The 17,736-nt window shown below is 37.2% G+C and overlaps 1 protein-coding gene and 1 pseudogene across 2 annotated transcripts; both read right to left on the minus strand.

Annotated features, from left to right (window-relative positions):
- Positions 1 to 2,993: 2,993 nt before the first annotated feature.
- On the minus strand, positions 2,994 to 4,078 carry LOC127627591 (general transcription factor II-I repeat domain-containing protein 2-like; annotated as a pseudogene).
- A 3,824-nt stretch (positions 4,079 to 7,902) lies between these two features.
- On the minus strand, positions 7,903 to 11,340 carry LOC127627887 (interferon regulatory factor 1-like). Of its 2 annotated transcripts, none has more exons than XM_052104486.1 (9): positions 11,108 to 11,340; positions 10,612 to 10,702; positions 10,355 to 10,454; positions 10,063 to 10,274; positions 9,796 to 9,910; positions 9,483 to 9,602; positions 9,327 to 9,361; positions 9,030 to 9,162; positions 7,903 to 8,685 (listed from the first exon to the last, which is right to left on the minus strand). In XM_052104486.1, exons 2-9 carry the CDS (start codon positions 10,696 to 10,698, stop codon positions 8,642 to 8,644), a joined length of 846 nt encoding a protein of 281 aa, XP_051960446.1. In that variant the 5' UTR covers positions 10,699 to 10,702; positions 11,108 to 11,340; the 3' UTR covers positions 7,903 to 8,641. The 2 variants fall into 2 exon arrangements, with proteins under 2 accessions (XP_051960446.1, XP_051960445.1); XM_052104485.1 differs by having other exon boundaries at positions 7,903 to 8,760.
- Between the last annotated feature and the right edge of the window lie 6,396 nt (positions 11,341 to 17,736).

Consider the following 17,736-nt stretch of genomic DNA (forward strand, 5'->3'; position numbering starts at 1 on the left):
TGTTGACCTTTTCCAGCTCCTCCCCTCTCACTTTTTCCTGCCTTCGGAGCCGCCCCAAGCTTGAGGATGCCTCTGCCTTCAGAGCCGACTCCGCACTCTCATTCTCGGTGGGCCTCAAACAGCCCACCCCTCTACTTTCACCCTCAATACATCTACGTCTCTAGCTATTCCCCCAAATGCCATGGAACCCCTGCAAATGTCCAATAATCTCCGGACCCAGATTTTGTCAGGTGCGGATATAGACCTTTCTGCTCTCATCTCCCTTTACCCCACCAACGAGCCACAACGCCTTTTAGATTGTGGCAATTTTTCAGTAACACTTAAAAACAATAAAATCACCTACGCTGTCCTTGGCAGAGTTCTGTATTTCGTTCAGCCATTATACAGAAGTTATTTGCTCTATGTTTCCACAGAACAAATAATCCCCAGGGGGATTCTACCAAGGTCCTTAACCTCTTGTCAAAAGAAGAGTTTTTTACGTTCGCCGGCAGTGCGCGGTTTTCAAACGGACGACGAGCCGAGGATGAGAGAATATAGTTGCAAGATACAGAAGAATAAGAAAACATCATATTTGAAGTAAGTTAAGGTTTAGCATCATGTTTGTTTGCTTAATACATTTTATGAGACACTGTAAGAGTTAATAAGGCTCCAATAGGCTACAGGTTAATCAGATTAGAGAGATCGTTTTGCAATTTAGCATAACAATCCTTACGCTTACACCTGCACTAGTAATACATGCATATATCGTGCAGTATTTAAGTTACAGTATACAAATGTTTAGCTAATGTGGGGAAGTAGAATACAGCTTCAGCGAGTAAACATTTAGCAGTTTGAAATCGATTAGCTAGTTCAGTTACTTCAGTTCAGAGGAGGGCTAGCAATGATCAAACTGGTAACTTAGACTGGTAGTTGATTTTAATGTACAGTTATGAAAATGAGGATTTGTAATTAAGATAAAAATGTTGGTCATTGGATTATTAGATGTAACCATAGGCTGTCATATTTTTGCACAGGATCAATTAAACATGAAAAGAAAGGGAGAGATATATTTTTAAAGGGAGAGTTCTTTTTAAAGAAGCACAAACAGGCAGATCAGGTACAAACAGACCCTAGCCCTTGCATCCCCACTGGACCCCAGAGCAGCTGCCTAGCTGAGGCTAGTCAGAGTCAGTGTGGTCAGACTTCAGGACCACCAACAGGTCAGAGCATCTACCAGATACAGGCAGTCAGTCACATGCCAAGTTCAGGAATTTACGTTGAGATAATTGTATCAGATTAAAAGGATAGTTCACCCAAAAATAATATAATAATCATTTACTCACCCTCATGCCATTCCAAACCTGTATGACCTTCTTCTGCAGAACACAAAAGAAGATATTTTGAAGCATGTTGGTAACCAAATAGTTTTGGGTTCCTGTCGACTTCAATTGTATTTTTTCTTCTATACTATGGAAGTGATTGGAAACCAAAACTGTTTAATTACAGCATGCTTAAAAATATAATATTTTGTGTTCAGCAGAAGAAAGTCAGTCATACAGGTTTGGACGTTTAAAATGTTGGTTCATGTGTGTTCTTGTTGTTGATGGCTGTGGCATTTATATTGTGATTATACACAAATTGTTCTTGTAAAAAGATGTATCAAGGGATGACACAGAGACCTTTTGTTCTGAGAAAGACATTGAGCCAGAGCTGCCAGGAGATGTTCAACACTTATAAACACTTGTAAATTCTTTCCTCTCTGTAAGTACTGTGTGAAATTCTTTTATGTATTTTTTTGTAAATGTGAGGTTTTTTTGTAACTAAACTCAGCATTTAATGTAACAGACACATGGTACTGTATCTTGTCTCCTTGGTAATTAAACTTTATTTTCTGAAAATATTTAGGATGTTCAACACTTGTAGACACAAACAGAGTGACCCAATACTTTCCTCTATGTGAGTGAGTGTGTGTGTGTGTGTGTGTGTTATTACTATCAATACCAGAAAACAGCTTGTAAATCATACATACCACATTTTTTTACATTTATATATTTAAGTGATGGGGTTTAGGGCAGGGGTGGGCAAACTTTTTGGCTCAAGGGCCACACTGGGTTTTAAAATTTGACAGCGGGCCGGCCCAGTACCAGATTATCCCAGCAAACACATTTACATGGCAACATCTGACGTTCTGACAATTAATTTATGCTATAGATATCCCCCATTTAGCATTGTTATGTTTTGAGGTTCATTTTTAAATAGTCAGATAATTATATTCTTTTTAAATATTGTTTATCCTTAGTATTATTTAATGGGCCTAACAGTAAATTAGCAACAAAACACCAGCAAGTGTACACTTAGAAGAGTAAAAATGACAGAAGGTTACGTTAATTCAACTTTAATAAAACTGCATATGGTAATCAAATTGCACTTCATACACAAAAGTCATACATTTGTGAAAAAAAAACTAAATAAACGAATATACACATTTATTTTAAGTATAATAAATAAAACATAAAAAACAAAGGCAGATCAGAACATTTAATGAACAAAACCGGGTTCTGTACATGGCAGAGGCAGGGGAGCGTAGTCGAAAGCCGGGCGATAAAGGTCGGTAACCGGAAGCAGTCCAAGACATCTACAAATCCAGAGGAGCAAAGAAACTAAATATCAGACAAATCAAATGAAAAACTAAACAGGCGTACAAACGGTTACAAAAATTTTTTTCCCCTCTGAGTTTCCAAAAAAGGAAAAAACATTAACGTGCAACAAGGAGCCTATGCACTTAAGTCGCTGTCTGTTCAAGGAGTGCTGAAATGTCAATGATTCAATCGTGCCAACGTTCTGTTTGCTGGGATAAGGATTTATAAATTACATATGAAACTCAATACCTAAAAAGTAAAGATTAGCCAACCTACCTACCTTATTCAGTTTCAGTGAGAACAGTGTTGTTGATCACCCTTTTTTGCCAGCGCATCGAAGTTTGGTGTCAGTTTAGTTGTGGCAATTCTCAGGACCTATCTCAGGTGATCATCAGTTAACTGGGATCTGTGGCGTGCTTTGTTGATGTTCATCACGCTGAACGTCTGCTCACACACGTAAGTAGAGCCAAACAACACCAGCATCTTCTGTGCCAACTGTCGGATGTTTGGAAACTTGGTTTCATTGAGTGAAGCATAAAACTTATCCACTTTCAAGGAGTCAAACCTCTCCTTTAGGATGGAGTCACAGTGCAGATCTATCAATTCCAATTGCAACTCCTGCGGCGCTGTTTCAGAGTCCAGTGACAGGGGACATGACACCAGCTGAAGAGACTTCTCGATTTTTTCAAAATCAGAGAATCGGCGGAAAGATTCTCTGTGCAGGACATCCAGTGATTTGCTGTATTTCTTCGCATGTTGAGAGGCCTCTTTCAGCGTCGCTAGTGTGGGGAAATGAGCGAATGTGTTGTTTGAAATTTGCCTTGAGAATAAAGTCAGTTTGGTTTTGAAGGCTTTCACATTTGCATGCATGTCATGCACAAATTGATCTTTCCCTTGTAGCTTCTCGTTCAGCACGTTCATGTGTGCCAATATGTCCACAGCGAACGCAAAATCACAAAGCCAGTCTGTGTCGCTCAGCTCAGGAAAATCACCAGCCTTCCCCATTAACTCCAAAAATGAGCTTATCTCCCTTTGAGCTCCCACACTCGCTGACATGCTTTCCCCAAACTTAACCAACGGACATTAGAGTGGTACAGTAAGTCCTGGTGATCAGCATCAGTTTCTTCAAGGAATTGAATGAACTGACGATGGTTAAGTCCTCTTGCTCTAATGAAGTTTACAAGCTTTACGACTACCTTCACTACGTGATCAAGCTGCAAGACAGACTTGCACAGGACTTCCTGGTGGATTATGCAGTGCAGGAAAATGATATCCAACTCAGGGTTTTCCGCTTTCACCTTATCCTTGATTCTTTTCAGCAGCCCAACGTTTTTTCCTGTCAAATTTGGCGATCCATCTGTGGTGACATCCACAAGTTTACACCATGGTAACTTAAGCCTCTCGATGACAAAGCTGTCATACAAGTCCACTCCTCGTGCTGTCCCCTTTATGGACTCCATGGCCAAAAACTCCTCCGTGATCTCAAAATTATCGTCAATCCCTCTGATAAAAATTAAGAGCTGCGCGGTGTCTTTTATGTCGTTACTTTCGTCCAGTGCTAACGAATAGAACTTAAATGACTCTGCTTTTTTGTTCAAGTCGCTGGTCAAATCTTCGTCAATTAGTTGTATACGGCGGGTCACTGTTCTGCGTGATAAACTAATTTGTTCAAATTAGTTTTTGCTCTCTGGACACAAGAGACTCACAGTCTCTACCATGCATTCTTTCAAAAACTCCCCTTCGGAGAAAGGCTTGCCGACCTTTGCTAATTTGAATACCAACTTGCCTTGGTACTTGACTCCTGAATAGTAGCTTGTCGAAGAAAAATATTTTGCTGAGCCTGTAAATTGGCTGCTAACCTCTGAGCAGTAGCCTTCCTTTCTTGCTCTGACTGGTTGCTAACATAGTTAGCATGCTTGGTGGAAAAGTGGCGGCTGATATTGTATTCTTTGAAAACTGCAATGGTTTCTTGGCAAATAAGACATACGGCCTTTGATCGGACTTCGGTGAAAAAATATTTAGCTGTCCACTCCTTATTAAAAATGCGGCACTCACTGTCCACTTTTCTTTTCTTTGGTCCACTCATTGTTAATTAAAAAAATTCTGTCTCACTCCGCAGCGTGAGTTTTGCAATGTAACCATTATTTAGTCACTGTATGGTTTCCATGGTGCCGCGTCATTGCTTGTCACGTGACACACCGCAGCGCAGCCACAACAGTGCTGAATGAATTGATCTGCTTTATTCAAGTATTGCAGGAAAAAGGCAAAATGAATGCAATATTTAAGACAATTTTCTAAATACTCGACGGGCCGGATTAAACAGCCTAACGGGCCGTATGTGGCCCGCGGGCCGTAGTTTGCCCACCCCTGGTTTAGGGGATAGAAAATACAGTTTGTATAGTATAAAAATCATTATGGAAGTTCCCCATAAAACATGGAAAACCAACATTGTGTGTGTCTGTGTGTGTGCGTGTGTGTGTGTGTGTGGACCCCCGAAAGTAGCAGTGGCCACCCCCTGGCCACCCCAAATATAAAACTCTAGTTCCGCCACTGTCTGCTAGACACACACCAGGATCAAATAACTTAATTTCTGACTCACTTTCCCGCATTTCCTTTCAGAAATTCAGAGATTATTAGCTCCAGAGGCAGACTCGACTCCAATCCTGGTACCTCCCTGTTTGGAGCTGAGATTCCTATAGACCATCCCCTCAAACAACTTCTCACTGCATCACTTGACTCCATCATACAAGCTGTCTCACCGTTAACTCTCCAAACCTACTGGAAAGCCTGCAAAGGCTTCAAACTATTTCACCAAACCTATAAGCTGCAGTTCCCATATTTTTCCCTACAATCCATTTCATTTTTTATTTCTTTCCTTAATCAATTCAAAGGCATTCAACCATGTACCATCAAAGGCTATCTGATCGGCGTACATTTCTTCAACAAATTAATATTCGGCAAGTTAGCCCCAGCAATCAATAACCCCAAAATTTCTCTGCTAATTAAAGGAATTAAAAAATCACAACCTGCAATGGTCTTGGTTAACATTCATTAAGCACAGCCCGCACGCTTGATGCTATGTTCATTCTAGATTTTTTCGGCTTTCTGCTATTCTCAGAAATTACTGTCAACACTCATTTTGATTCCAAAATCCATCCCACCTTCTCAGAACTGCAAATTATAGATAACGAAACAATCAGACTCTTCATTAAACAAAGCAACAGATCAATTTAAAAAGGGGCATTCAATTTACATTTTCAATTTGCCCTACCCAATCCAACCTTACCAATTTCTCGCTTCATTTCTCACATACAGACATTCCCACATCAAGTCCCCTCTGGATCCGCTATTTACCGATGAGAATAACCACGTAGTTTCAAGATTTTGGTTTCAAAACACCTTAAATCAGTCCTCCTCCATTCCAGCATCCCAGCAAAACTTTACTCCAGTCATTCATCCACCAACCACTCAAACTCTTATTCAATAATTATTTCCTTAACAGGAAATATCTTCCTGTTAAATATCTTCCTGTTAATCTTCCATTAACTTGAATTATTTGATTTTTCTTCACTTAGAATAATGATACTTGTTTATTTTCTGTGTTTATTACATTTACATTCATCATGAATGCAAGCTGATGTTTACATATGTCCAAAGTTACTTTGAAATGAGCAGTCATTATGATTATGGCCTCTGTTCTCTAATGTTGCCAGGATTTTCAACCAAGGGGGTTGATGGAGAATATATCTAACAAAATTTTCTGTAATTATCATGACATTTCTAACCTTTTCAGTGAATATTACTTAATAATCTGCTAAGCATTGTACAGTGTAATATAGTTATGTTCAGAAATATATTCTAAATTTGTATTGCCACAGAGAAAAACTTGGGTCTGTAAATGTTCAAACCCCTTGCTCCATTGTCTTTATTCACCATAAAGGAAACATTTATCAAATGGGTTTGGCATGGAATAATGACTAGACTTGTTTTACTTAAGCATAACACTCTGTTTGAAATGAAAAATCACAGCAATATAATTTTAGCTGTTGTCAAATATTGAGGAAGAATGAGAGAATTGTTTTCTACCTTTCTGTTTGTAATGTGTAGGCATGCGAGCAAGACAATAATGATGAAGACGATGAGGAGATAAAGAACCCAAAAGCAGTTTATTAACTAAAAACATGAAAGTATCTAAAACAAAATAAAAACCTTGAACAAGAACCATGACTATTAAAGTGAAACGAGAACCAAACCGAACAAAGTTACATTAACACATTTAAATATGACAAAAACACATTTAAAAATGAAATATTGCCCCACCCAAGGGCGGCTGCCAACACCCAAACATAAACAAGACTAACAAAAGAGTTCAATAGGGAGCTGGGGGGGTTATTGATGTATGACCTGGCGAGACAGGGCATGGAGCAGGAGACCAGTGTGGAGCCAGTGGTAACAGTCTCCATGGCCGTGAGCACAGACAGTGACGAGGGAACAGCCTCCATGGTCATGGGCACAGACATTGACGGGGGAACAGCCTTTGTATCTGTGAGTACTGGAAGGGACTGGGAAATTACCTCTGTGGACATGGACACTGGCAGTGACAGGGAAAATACCTCTGTTGTCATGAGCACTGGCAGCGACTGGGGAATGACCTCCATGGTCGTGAACACTGGGAGTGATGATAAAGACCTCCGTGGTCATGAGCACGGGTATTGCTTGGGGAGTAGGAGCTCTTCTTCTCCTTTTCCGCTTCTGAACGTCTGTGAGCACAACTGGGGGAGAATTGGAAGGCAGAGCCATAGGAGGCCAGAGGGGCGTAGCCATGGGAGGCTCGATGAAGGAAGTATCCAGGACCAGGAAGGCTTGAGAGAAAGTGGACTCCATTGAAAAGGAGCTTGGAGACCACTGGAGCCATAGCCCCCCCCATGGGGATTGCAATGCTGGCTCTAGGACGGACGAGGTTTGCAACTCTGTATCTGGGACAGGCAAGGCTTGCAACGCTGGCTCTGACAACAAGAATCATGACTAAAGCAAAACAACAAGAACCAAACCAAACATTAACACATTTAAACATTACTGGTGGTCTTAATTCATAAACAAGGATTATGATACGGTTGCTTATATTGCCATGCAAAGTTTATTTGCTTATTTTGCAAATTTTTGTCATTTAAAAATTGATTGAGTAAAGACATTCAAGCTATTGTGTTTAAGACCTTTTAGGAACTATTCTTGCTATTTTTTTGCTTAATATATTTTATATATATATACTACATTTTAATACATCTTGTTGCGTAGGGTAATGTTTTACTTTCATTATGACATAATTTCTAACATTTAATTGCCTTGAGAAAAATAAGCATGAATGACTATAAATTTATCATTTTTATTACAAATAAATATATACATTATGTACAGTAAAGAACCCCATTCCATAAGTCAAACAGCTTAATTTTGTAAGTGGTGGGTGTACATATCCAATCCATACGAAACAACCTCACATGAACAATAACGGAATCTAACAAATTCATATTAAATGAGATTACATGGTAACAAATCTGTACAACTGGCATCAACACCACAATCCATAATTTAAAAATATATATTTTTTATTTTAGCCTTTCAATGGAGAGGTTCTGAAAGATCCATTAAATGAAATCACATCACATTCAAGTTCTTATATTGTAAGAACTAAAACTCAAAGGAGGCTGAATACACAGTAGGTCTGTTTTTTGAAATTTCTGTTTTTCAGAGCAAGTAGAATAATACATTTGAGTTGTCTCCTCAATTAAGTATTGTAGCCTGAGTAACTAGCAGTGTCACAGGCATACTTCTAGACATTTTTCCAAATAAGATTCTTGTGTGTTCCAATGTTTAGAAGAATGACATGGATCGAGATGTCCTCCTAAATGCTACTGAGGTACAAAGTTGAGTTTGAGTGAAGTGCATTCCAAACAACTGTCCTTGGTGAAAGTTTGTAAGAGGAAGTTTGAGGTAAGATAAAAATGTACATGTTCCAAGAGTTCTCAGAGCGGACAGATGATCGGCATGGTGTTGCTGTTCCACATCTCTGTGTAAGTAAAGAAGGGATCATCAGGTAGGCTTGGATTCAGTTCAGTATATAGCTGAAGTTCAAGCTCTTCTCCTAAAATGAAATAATTCACATGAGTAACACTGCTGTTCATCTGGACCAAGCCAAGACTGTAGGCTAACCTCCTGTGTTTGTTAATAATGCATACAGCTAATAATTATGAATTTGAAAGGCAGCCAAGGAAATTATTTTAGATTTTGAAAGTGGTAAGAGCAATGTACTATGATTACAAAGAATTTAACAACTGAAAATTATGACGCCAATGACTATTGCATTGAACACAAAGTTCTTAGCATTTTCTGAATATGCTATGCAACATTTACCTGAGCTTACACTCCACCGACTCTCTGGACTGTGATAAGATTCTGTTGTGCCTACTTCATTGGCAAAGAACCTCTTTCCAGAGTAATAGTTTTGTAGCCACTGCGAACTATCACGTTCCAATTGCCGTGAGATCTGGAAATGCACAAAACAGAAACACAGTTTTGCTTGTCCTTAAATTATAGTCTAACAACAATACAATTTTGTCCATTAACAGGTATTTTGAAATGTGCTTTTTTTGAAAGAAATACCCCATTTTAGCACAATGAACAGAAAAGCATTTTAAAGAGTAAACTTACCTCAATTATAGCGTCAGTTTCGTTTTCTTCAAAATCTGAGGGTTGTAAGATAAAGAGAAAAGGCAATCAATTGTAGCTACATAGTAGCTAGATTTCTTTTAGAAAAACTGTATTAAATAAGTTCAAAATTACTAATAGTAATAGTACTCCTATTACCTGTAGAATGCACTGGTGAGACCTGGAACTTGGCTGTGTAAATATCGTTTGTGCTATCCGGGCCAATTTCAACTTCATATCCAGAGATTCCTGGGATGTCAACAGTAGGGCTGGCAGTGTCTTCAGGAAAAAAAAGCAAAGAAAAACATGAATATTGAACACTTGAACATGAAAATATTAATTCTTTTAAGTTTGCTCTTAAGCTATTCAAAGCTATTGAGATTATTTTCAGAACATTTTATTTGCCATTATCTAAAAGGTAATGACAAACACAGAACAAATTGTTTGTGTGGCTGCTACTGTAGATGCTTACTTAGATTTTCATTGCTGTCAGTGGTGTTTTCCTGTGTAATTCTTTCCTTTGCCATATGTGTGTAAGAGTGCTTATCAGAGTGCATCTCATCAGTGTCCATGTGCTCCATCTTGACCTTTGATAATGTAGCCCAAAAAACAAACAAATATTTAGTGTTTAGGTCATTCTGTCTTAAATATTACAATATAGACATTTATTTTAATGCTGCCACATTAATGGAAGTTGGAAAAATTACAATACAGTCATGTTTAAACATGTTCTCCTCACCTTCGCCCGTATTCTGTTGTCTCGATTTTTTGATCGTTTATTTTTCTTCTTGGCCACAGCGGGCAGCATGCGGTACACTCTCACTGCTCCGCAGCCTTTGTTGACACTTTTGTCCTTCACCTCTTCAATGTCTGGTAGCGAGTTCATGGCGCAGCGGAAATTTGCTTTCCATGTTTTGGGGTCAGGCGGGGTAACTCCTTCTCTGAGTTTACCTAACAACCAGAAATGAGCAGTTCATTTTCATTGTGATTATAACTCATTTCTGGATCTCAAATTTTGCATAGTGTCTCACCTGTGTGGATGGCCCACTGCTTGAACAGACAAGCATCTTTGTCAACCTCCCAGCCATGGCGTGCAGCATGTTTCCAAGGGATGGAGAACATCTTTTGCTCCTAAAAGCAGTTATAAAGGCATAAGTTATAAATCCATAAGAACATCAATCATGGATGGTCTACTTTGGATATGTAAGACATCAGATATTTAAAGTATTGTATAGCAGTTGTTGATCATTGCTATACTTATTTGAAAGAATAGTGCTAATAATACTACCTTGTCGACCCACACAAGTCCATTGATTGTGTTGGAGTCAATTCTGGCCTCCAGCCAGGGTCTCATGCGCATTCTGGACACAGGCATGTTTCTGCACAAGTAATAAAGATACATTTATTTTTCTCGAATTTGCTCTGTTCAAATGTATAGTGGAAGAAAAGAGACCAGTTAATGAGCAGGAACACCTTATATACCAGGTTATATGTCTGCCTTTCAGGCTGTGGGACAAATTTCATTAAGTATAATCAAAAACGTATTCATGAATTTTTCAATCTTATTTGTTTTCCACCAAGCAACATCGAGTGTCACAAATTGATTCTTAAGATTATAAACTAATTAAAAAAGTAACTTTTATTTTTTATTGTACAGAGTGTCTTGCACCTATTGTTACAGCAAATTGCATCGCGTGCATAACTGCTTCTCATGAACATTTAAAAGCAACTGCAATAAAACTTTATTTTATAAAATAAACATGAACATTGGCATATATACTTACAGTATACTTCGATGTTGTATTCAAATAGAAGATAACTGCACATGCAATAGCTCCTATAAATGCGTTAATCCACTCTTAGAACTGTAGGTTAAGCTATGTCAAGAGAAGCTCACGCTTACTGTGCTGTCAATGTTGCCCTCAGCTGTTTTGTAGCGCGCACGGGGTTTTCCCACAGTGACGGACTGCAGCGCTTCTGCGCATGCGCACTTTTAGACAGTCGCTCTACAACTCGGCCAGACTGATTTCCGAGAAATCATGCTGTTGTGAGATAGACTGACTACGTGCGGAAGAGTTTAGTCTGGGTAAATACAAACACACGCGCACACACAGCCAGACAACATACTTTGCTATCTAAATTAGGTAAATTGACATTCATTTTTTTATATAAATTTAATTATAATTACTATAGACTAACCCACCCTATAATTAATATACAGTATAGCCTATATATGAATCTCATCATATATATATATATATATATATATATATACATCGATAGAGGGCGTCAGATATCATAATTATCTTCCTGAAAGGGCAGCGGTTTCAAAGAAACAGCAGTGCTTTGAAATATGACAATTCTGGATTAGCCTAGGCTATCGTACATTAAATTAGGTATTTTTGGCATTGAGATTCCTATTCATGTTCATTCATGCCCATTATGACGCTGCCAGTGAGCGACGCCACAACCAGTTACTATGATCATATATGTTCTTGTTGATGACACTCTTGCGTTTAAAAACAGCAAGACGAAACTAAGGGAACCTTAATTTAACACGACTTTAAAACGCAGCGTTTATGGGATTGAAAACAACAACAACGAAATACTCAACGGTCAAAACTGGTGTACATGGACCAATAACAATAATAATAAAAACAACAAAGGCGGAACGCAAGGACGCGTCCAAAGTGAACTGGCCGCAATAAAAGAACATTAATAAAATAATAATTTGTTTTAAAGTATTCCTTTGTAAATTAAACATATGTGATGTGATATCATTGTTTTAATCTTCTGCTGATCCATTCCAGTGTTGCAGGAGCTGTGTTGAGCGCAGTGGTGGTGTTTTCTTGCGGAGTTTCTGCTCCGTTAATTCCTGGGTTTTCCCAAGGATCTTCCCAGTGATATTCCCCTGGTAACCCGATAATTAGCCTTCAATCCATCAGCACTTCTAAAAGCCTCTGTCTGTATTGTTAGATCATTAAAAAAATAAAATAATAATAATAATAATCTGTGTGATTGTCCTACGTTGTGTTTGCATCTCTCTCTCTCTCTCTCTCTCTCTCTCTCTCTCTCTCTCTCTCTCTCTCTCTCTCTCTCTCTCTCTCTCCCTCTCTCTCTCTTCTCTGAAAACACAAGAACTCAATCCACAAAGTCCTCTCTGCCTATTAGTGTCACAACTCACAAACAAAGCACCCCAAATCAACTCAAAGCAACTAATAAGAATAAAAGAAATAATGAATCTCCAAACCGATAAATACATGGAACATTGGATGGAGCAAACAAAAACACATTACCTTCAACTCACAGTACCTCTCTCTCTCTCTCTCTCTCTCTCTCTCTCTCTCTCTCTCTCTCTCTTGCGTTGCATGCTGGGAGTTTGGGTTATGGAAGCAACAAACGGGTGAGAGTGATTTGTGTTTTTCTACTAAATTTCTAGACTTTTTCTTTTTCGGGTTCTCCTTTTCCCCCTCTTCTTTTTATGTTTACTTTTGCTTTGTGTATAAATTGATTAATTTAATTTCGAGTGTAATGTACATTTCGGTTTAGGGAGTTTTTAAACTTCGTGGGGAGGCCTGAGGCTCACCTTCGTGCCGCCATGGAGTCAGGTGTGTATATGACCCGGATTCTAATGTGGAAGACGTGCTTGTTGCTGTTGGTGAACAAATTAGATATTAGAATATAATTTCAGCGTCAAGGATGAACAAAGCCGTGGTGGTTTTTCTCAAAGATGAAAGATTGGTGAGTAAACTAATTGAAACTGGTGTTTGCGTGAATGGAGCGTTTACTGTTGTTTCACCACTTGTGTCACAATCTGTTAGAGTCACGATTTCTAATGTGCCCCCTTTTATATTAAACAGTGACATTGAAATAGAATTGTTGAGGTTTGGAAAAATGGAAAGTGAAGTGAAAATGATTACGTTGAGGTGTAGGAATGAAGCATTGAAATACGTGTGTCAGGTGTTTATGCTTCTTGATCAACAATCACTAGATATTTCTTTCCAAATAAAACACTAAGGGAAATCATATATGATTTACGTGAGTACTGGAAATTTTAAATGTTTCGAATGCGTAGACGTTGGATATAAAAAGATCGCTTGCCCAAACAATAAAACACACCTAGAAAATAATGCAAATTATATTGAAGTCATTTCTAGTGTGCAGAATGGAGAAAATACAGAGATTAGTAAGGAACCAAATAAAACAACAATTGATTGGAAAAACAAAGATGAAAATGGAAATGAAGAGATGAGCAATCAGCAGAAAACAAACTCAACTGGCAGTGTAGTTGGTAATTGTACTGAAAAGAGAGAAAATTTGCCTGTAGGTGTTGATGATGGTGATGATTAAGATGATGAGGGTCTTCGTGCTAAATTATCAAAGGTTGTGACAAATGATGCACAAAACACTAGGCAGATTTTTTTGTCCCAGTTAACTAATACTACAGATAAGCAAGATGACATAGAGGATGATGTTAACTTTTCAGAAGCATCTGATATACTTTCTCAATTTGGTAAAGATCAATTACCTGTATATACTGTAAATTAGGTTAATGACTTCCTGGATGCGATGTTTGGAAAAAATATTGAGATTAGAGAATTTTTCCCTGATCAAATAATTTTTTGCAATCAGCTGTGAAAATCCAACAGACTTCAAGCTATGATGAATTAAGTAGAAGAAAAAGGTTTAGATAAAAATGATTAAATCATGAGAGGTGTATTCTCTGTCTTTCTCTTTGCAAACTCTTCTTTTTTTATTACTTGATCTTTCCTTCCTTTCGATGGGAAGTATTAAGATAGGAACAATTAATATTAATGGAGGAAGGGATAGTAAAAGAAGAGCAGTGTTGAAAGAATATATTGAAAATAAGGATATGGACATAACTTTCTTACAAGAGACACATATTGACATATATAGCTAATGAGATAGAAAAATATGACCTCCCCACCACTTCTTCCATTCTAAGTCATGGCTCTAATACTGAGGGTGGTGTTGCTATTTTGTTCTCAAAGAAAATTAGCACGACTTTGGTATCAAGTGATGAAATAGAGAAAGGTTGGATTCTGGCTGTTCAGGTTAATTTAATGGGTTTTTCTTTTGTTTTTGTTCATGTCAGAAAGGATAAAGGTCTTTTAAAATGGCCAAAGTAAGTTAGAGAATTATGATAAAAATGCTTGTCTAGTTTTGGGTGGTGACTGGAATTGTACATTAGATTTTACCTTAGATAGGAATGGAGAAGGACCATGTCCTCTTTCTGCTACTTATTTAAATAATGTAATGAGCAATTTTGATTTGTTTGATGTTTGGAGAGTACAACATCCGGTAGAAAAACAATAAACTTTGTGTAAGTCTTCAAGTGACCACATCAGCTTTGCAAGGTTAGATCGTTTTTACATTTATAAAGACTGGTGTAATAGAATTTTAAAGGATTTGTAAAACCCAATGGTTTTTGTATGATTTTTTTTAATTTGCAAAAGACAAGATGTCATAGTTATTATTGGCATTTTAATGTAAAATAGCTACAAGACTTTTTATAGAAGCTTTCTTTTGTGAAAAATGTCATTTATTTTGGGCAAAATGGAAAGAGCGAAAGACTGATTTTGATGATGTTGTGCATTGGTGGGATGTAGGGAAAGCACAAATAAGGATCTTTTGCTAAAATTATACTGCCAATTATATTGTTTTAATTTTTTTTTTTTTTATGGAATTGGAAAATGAAATCAAACCAATTGAAAGAAGTCTAATTAACCAAAATGGTGAATCAACTGTCAGACTGAATGAAAAAAGGAAAGCATTGGCATCACTTCTCCATGAACGAGATAAGGGAGCTTTAATATGAGCTTGCTTCCTTTCTCTGAGAGAGATGGATGCATTAAGTTCTTCCTTTTTTCGTTTTGAAAAGAGGGAAGGAGCGCAGAAGTCGATGCTACATCTAAAGAAATTAGATGGAACTGTGACAACGAATCCTAAAGAACTTAGAACATTGGCCATTGATTTTTATACAGAACTTTTTTCAGATGGTCCTTGTGATTTTAGCTGTATGGATGACCTTTTTAAAGACTAACCAAAGTTGACTGATTAATAGAAGAATCATTCAAAATTTGAAATTGATATTGATGAAATAACAAAGGCTGTTAATCAGCTATCCATTGGACGTGCACCTGGAATTGATGGACTTTCTACTGAATTTTATAAACAGTTTTGGGACTTATTAAAAGATGATTTGCATGAGGTTTTTAAATCATTTTACTGGACAAAATAACTGCCAACAAGCATTAGAAGTGCCGTTTTGTCTTTGTTACCAAAGAAAGGCGATCTTGGTCTTTTAAAGAACTGGAGACCAGTGGCAATTTTGTGTACCAACTATAAAATCTTAGCAAAATGTTTTTCAAATAGTGAAATGGTATTTAGAACCTGAACTTATTTGAAAGGCTTTTGTATCTGCAAGGATTAAAGCAGAGTTTCCTTTTGTTAAGTTAACAAAAAATTTGGTTGCATTCTGTGAGTTTTGGGGATAGGCAGAAGTGTTGTGCGTAGCTGATCAAGAGGAGATTTTATTCCTAAATTAAATATATATATTTTTTAATTATTTTATTTAAGGCGACTTTTTTGTGTATGTATTGATGTTAATGTAAGTATGTTATATGTGATAAGGTTAATCTATTGTTATTGTTTGGGAATATATCTTTTAGATTTTTTTTATTCATCTTAGTGAATAAAGAGATGTTAAATGTAAAAAAAAGTCTCTCTCTCTCTCTCTCTCTCTCTCTCTCTCTCTCTCAAATTCACATTGCTTTATTGGCATGACATATTGTAATTACATATTGTCAAATCATTACAAGAAAAACAATGAATACAGTAAACTGCACATGAACAACAAGACAAAACAATATGTGACAAGTTACAACTAAGACGTGTAATTGTGCTCGACATATACAGTAAAACGGACTGCTGAAACAGGTGCTGGATAGGTGTTCATGTCGTTTTTTGTGGCATTTGTTAATGTGATCGGCCACTAGGGGTGAAGTGGGTTCTTCACCAAGTAAGATTTTCAGTTTGTCATTTTCACTGAGGGAATGAAACTCAGAGATAAGTTGTTGTAATTTCATATATAATGAATCTCTGACGTGGGCGTATTTTTAACAGTGAAGGAGGAAGTGTACCTTTACTTCACCTGAAGTTCAATGGACACATGTTCGATCTTCTTTAGGTTGCTGTCTTTTTATGCCTTCCTATTTCAATGGCCAGTTGGTGGTCAAATTAAATTCATATTTAATTTGAATAATAGAATTTGACTCATTAAATTCCTCGGGGCACCACTCTTTGACAAGAGAAAAATGATAGCAAGTTACTGATCGAGTCTCATAAAAATCTACCCTGAATGTTGAGTATTTTAATTATTAATCAGAATTATCAAAAAGGGGAGGAACTAGTTCAATTATTGTCATACAAATCCAACAGTAATCTAATTACAGATAGATTCTAACACAAATAAAAGAACAGTAGGGTAAAATGGGAGTTCTTGATGTGGTAGAGGCTGGCAATATGATAATATACACAATATTCAAGCAAAAACAACCAGGAGTACTTCTTATTATAATATAACAAAATTTATTATCATCAAGCAGTAATAAACACAGCCAATACTATACTTTATATCTTAAATACTGTTGCCATGGCAATGCATTAAATGTCATCATTCCTTTTTGTGCATATTTTACATGTTTTGAGGTATTTGCAAGTTTATTGTTAAAAAAACATATGTCTTACTTTTTATATAAATAAAATATCAACTGAAACGTAAAAATAATAGAAACCTATTTTATATTGTGTGTATGTAAACAGTGGCAATTACAAGAAATGTCCAATAGAGGGCATACAAGCTCCATAAATGATTCCCAAATTAAAAGGAGATTTTTGGGGTCCTGTCTACGGGATCCCTGTTTTGTACGGTATGTATAGACCCTTTTAGTGCCAACATCACAATTACGTCACAGGGTTAGCTGGAGGCAAAACAAAGGGAAAACTGGAGGTGGCCAATACTTACCAGTACAGAGTCGACAACATAAGAAGCTTAAAAATGTCATGTGTTGTTGGGTGCCAGAATCGACAGAGTACAGGCTCTAATTTTATCGCATACCTGCTGCCACTGCCAGACAAAAAAAACAAGGACAACTATGGTTAAGTGCAATAAAACTAGCGGACTGGACAGAAATTATCATCAAAAATCGCCTTTGCAGCACACACTTCATATCAGGTAAGGTTAAATAAACGTTTGCATTTTGTTGGTATGGATTATGGTTTGGTTACGTGTCTAAAGATTTATCATGTATGCCCACCTAATCAGAAATTGGGGAGCAAGTTAAATGTTTTCTCACGTAACGCTAACTGAAGTGTGTGTAACTACATTCTT

This window comes from Xyrauchen texanus, chromosome 34 (genome assembly GCF_025860055.1).
Source record: "Xyrauchen texanus isolate HMW12.3.18 chromosome 34, RBS_HiC_50CHRs, whole genome shotgun sequence".
NCBI classification, from domain to species: domain Eukaryota; kingdom Metazoa; phylum Chordata; class Actinopteri; order Cypriniformes; family Catostomidae; genus Xyrauchen; species Xyrauchen texanus.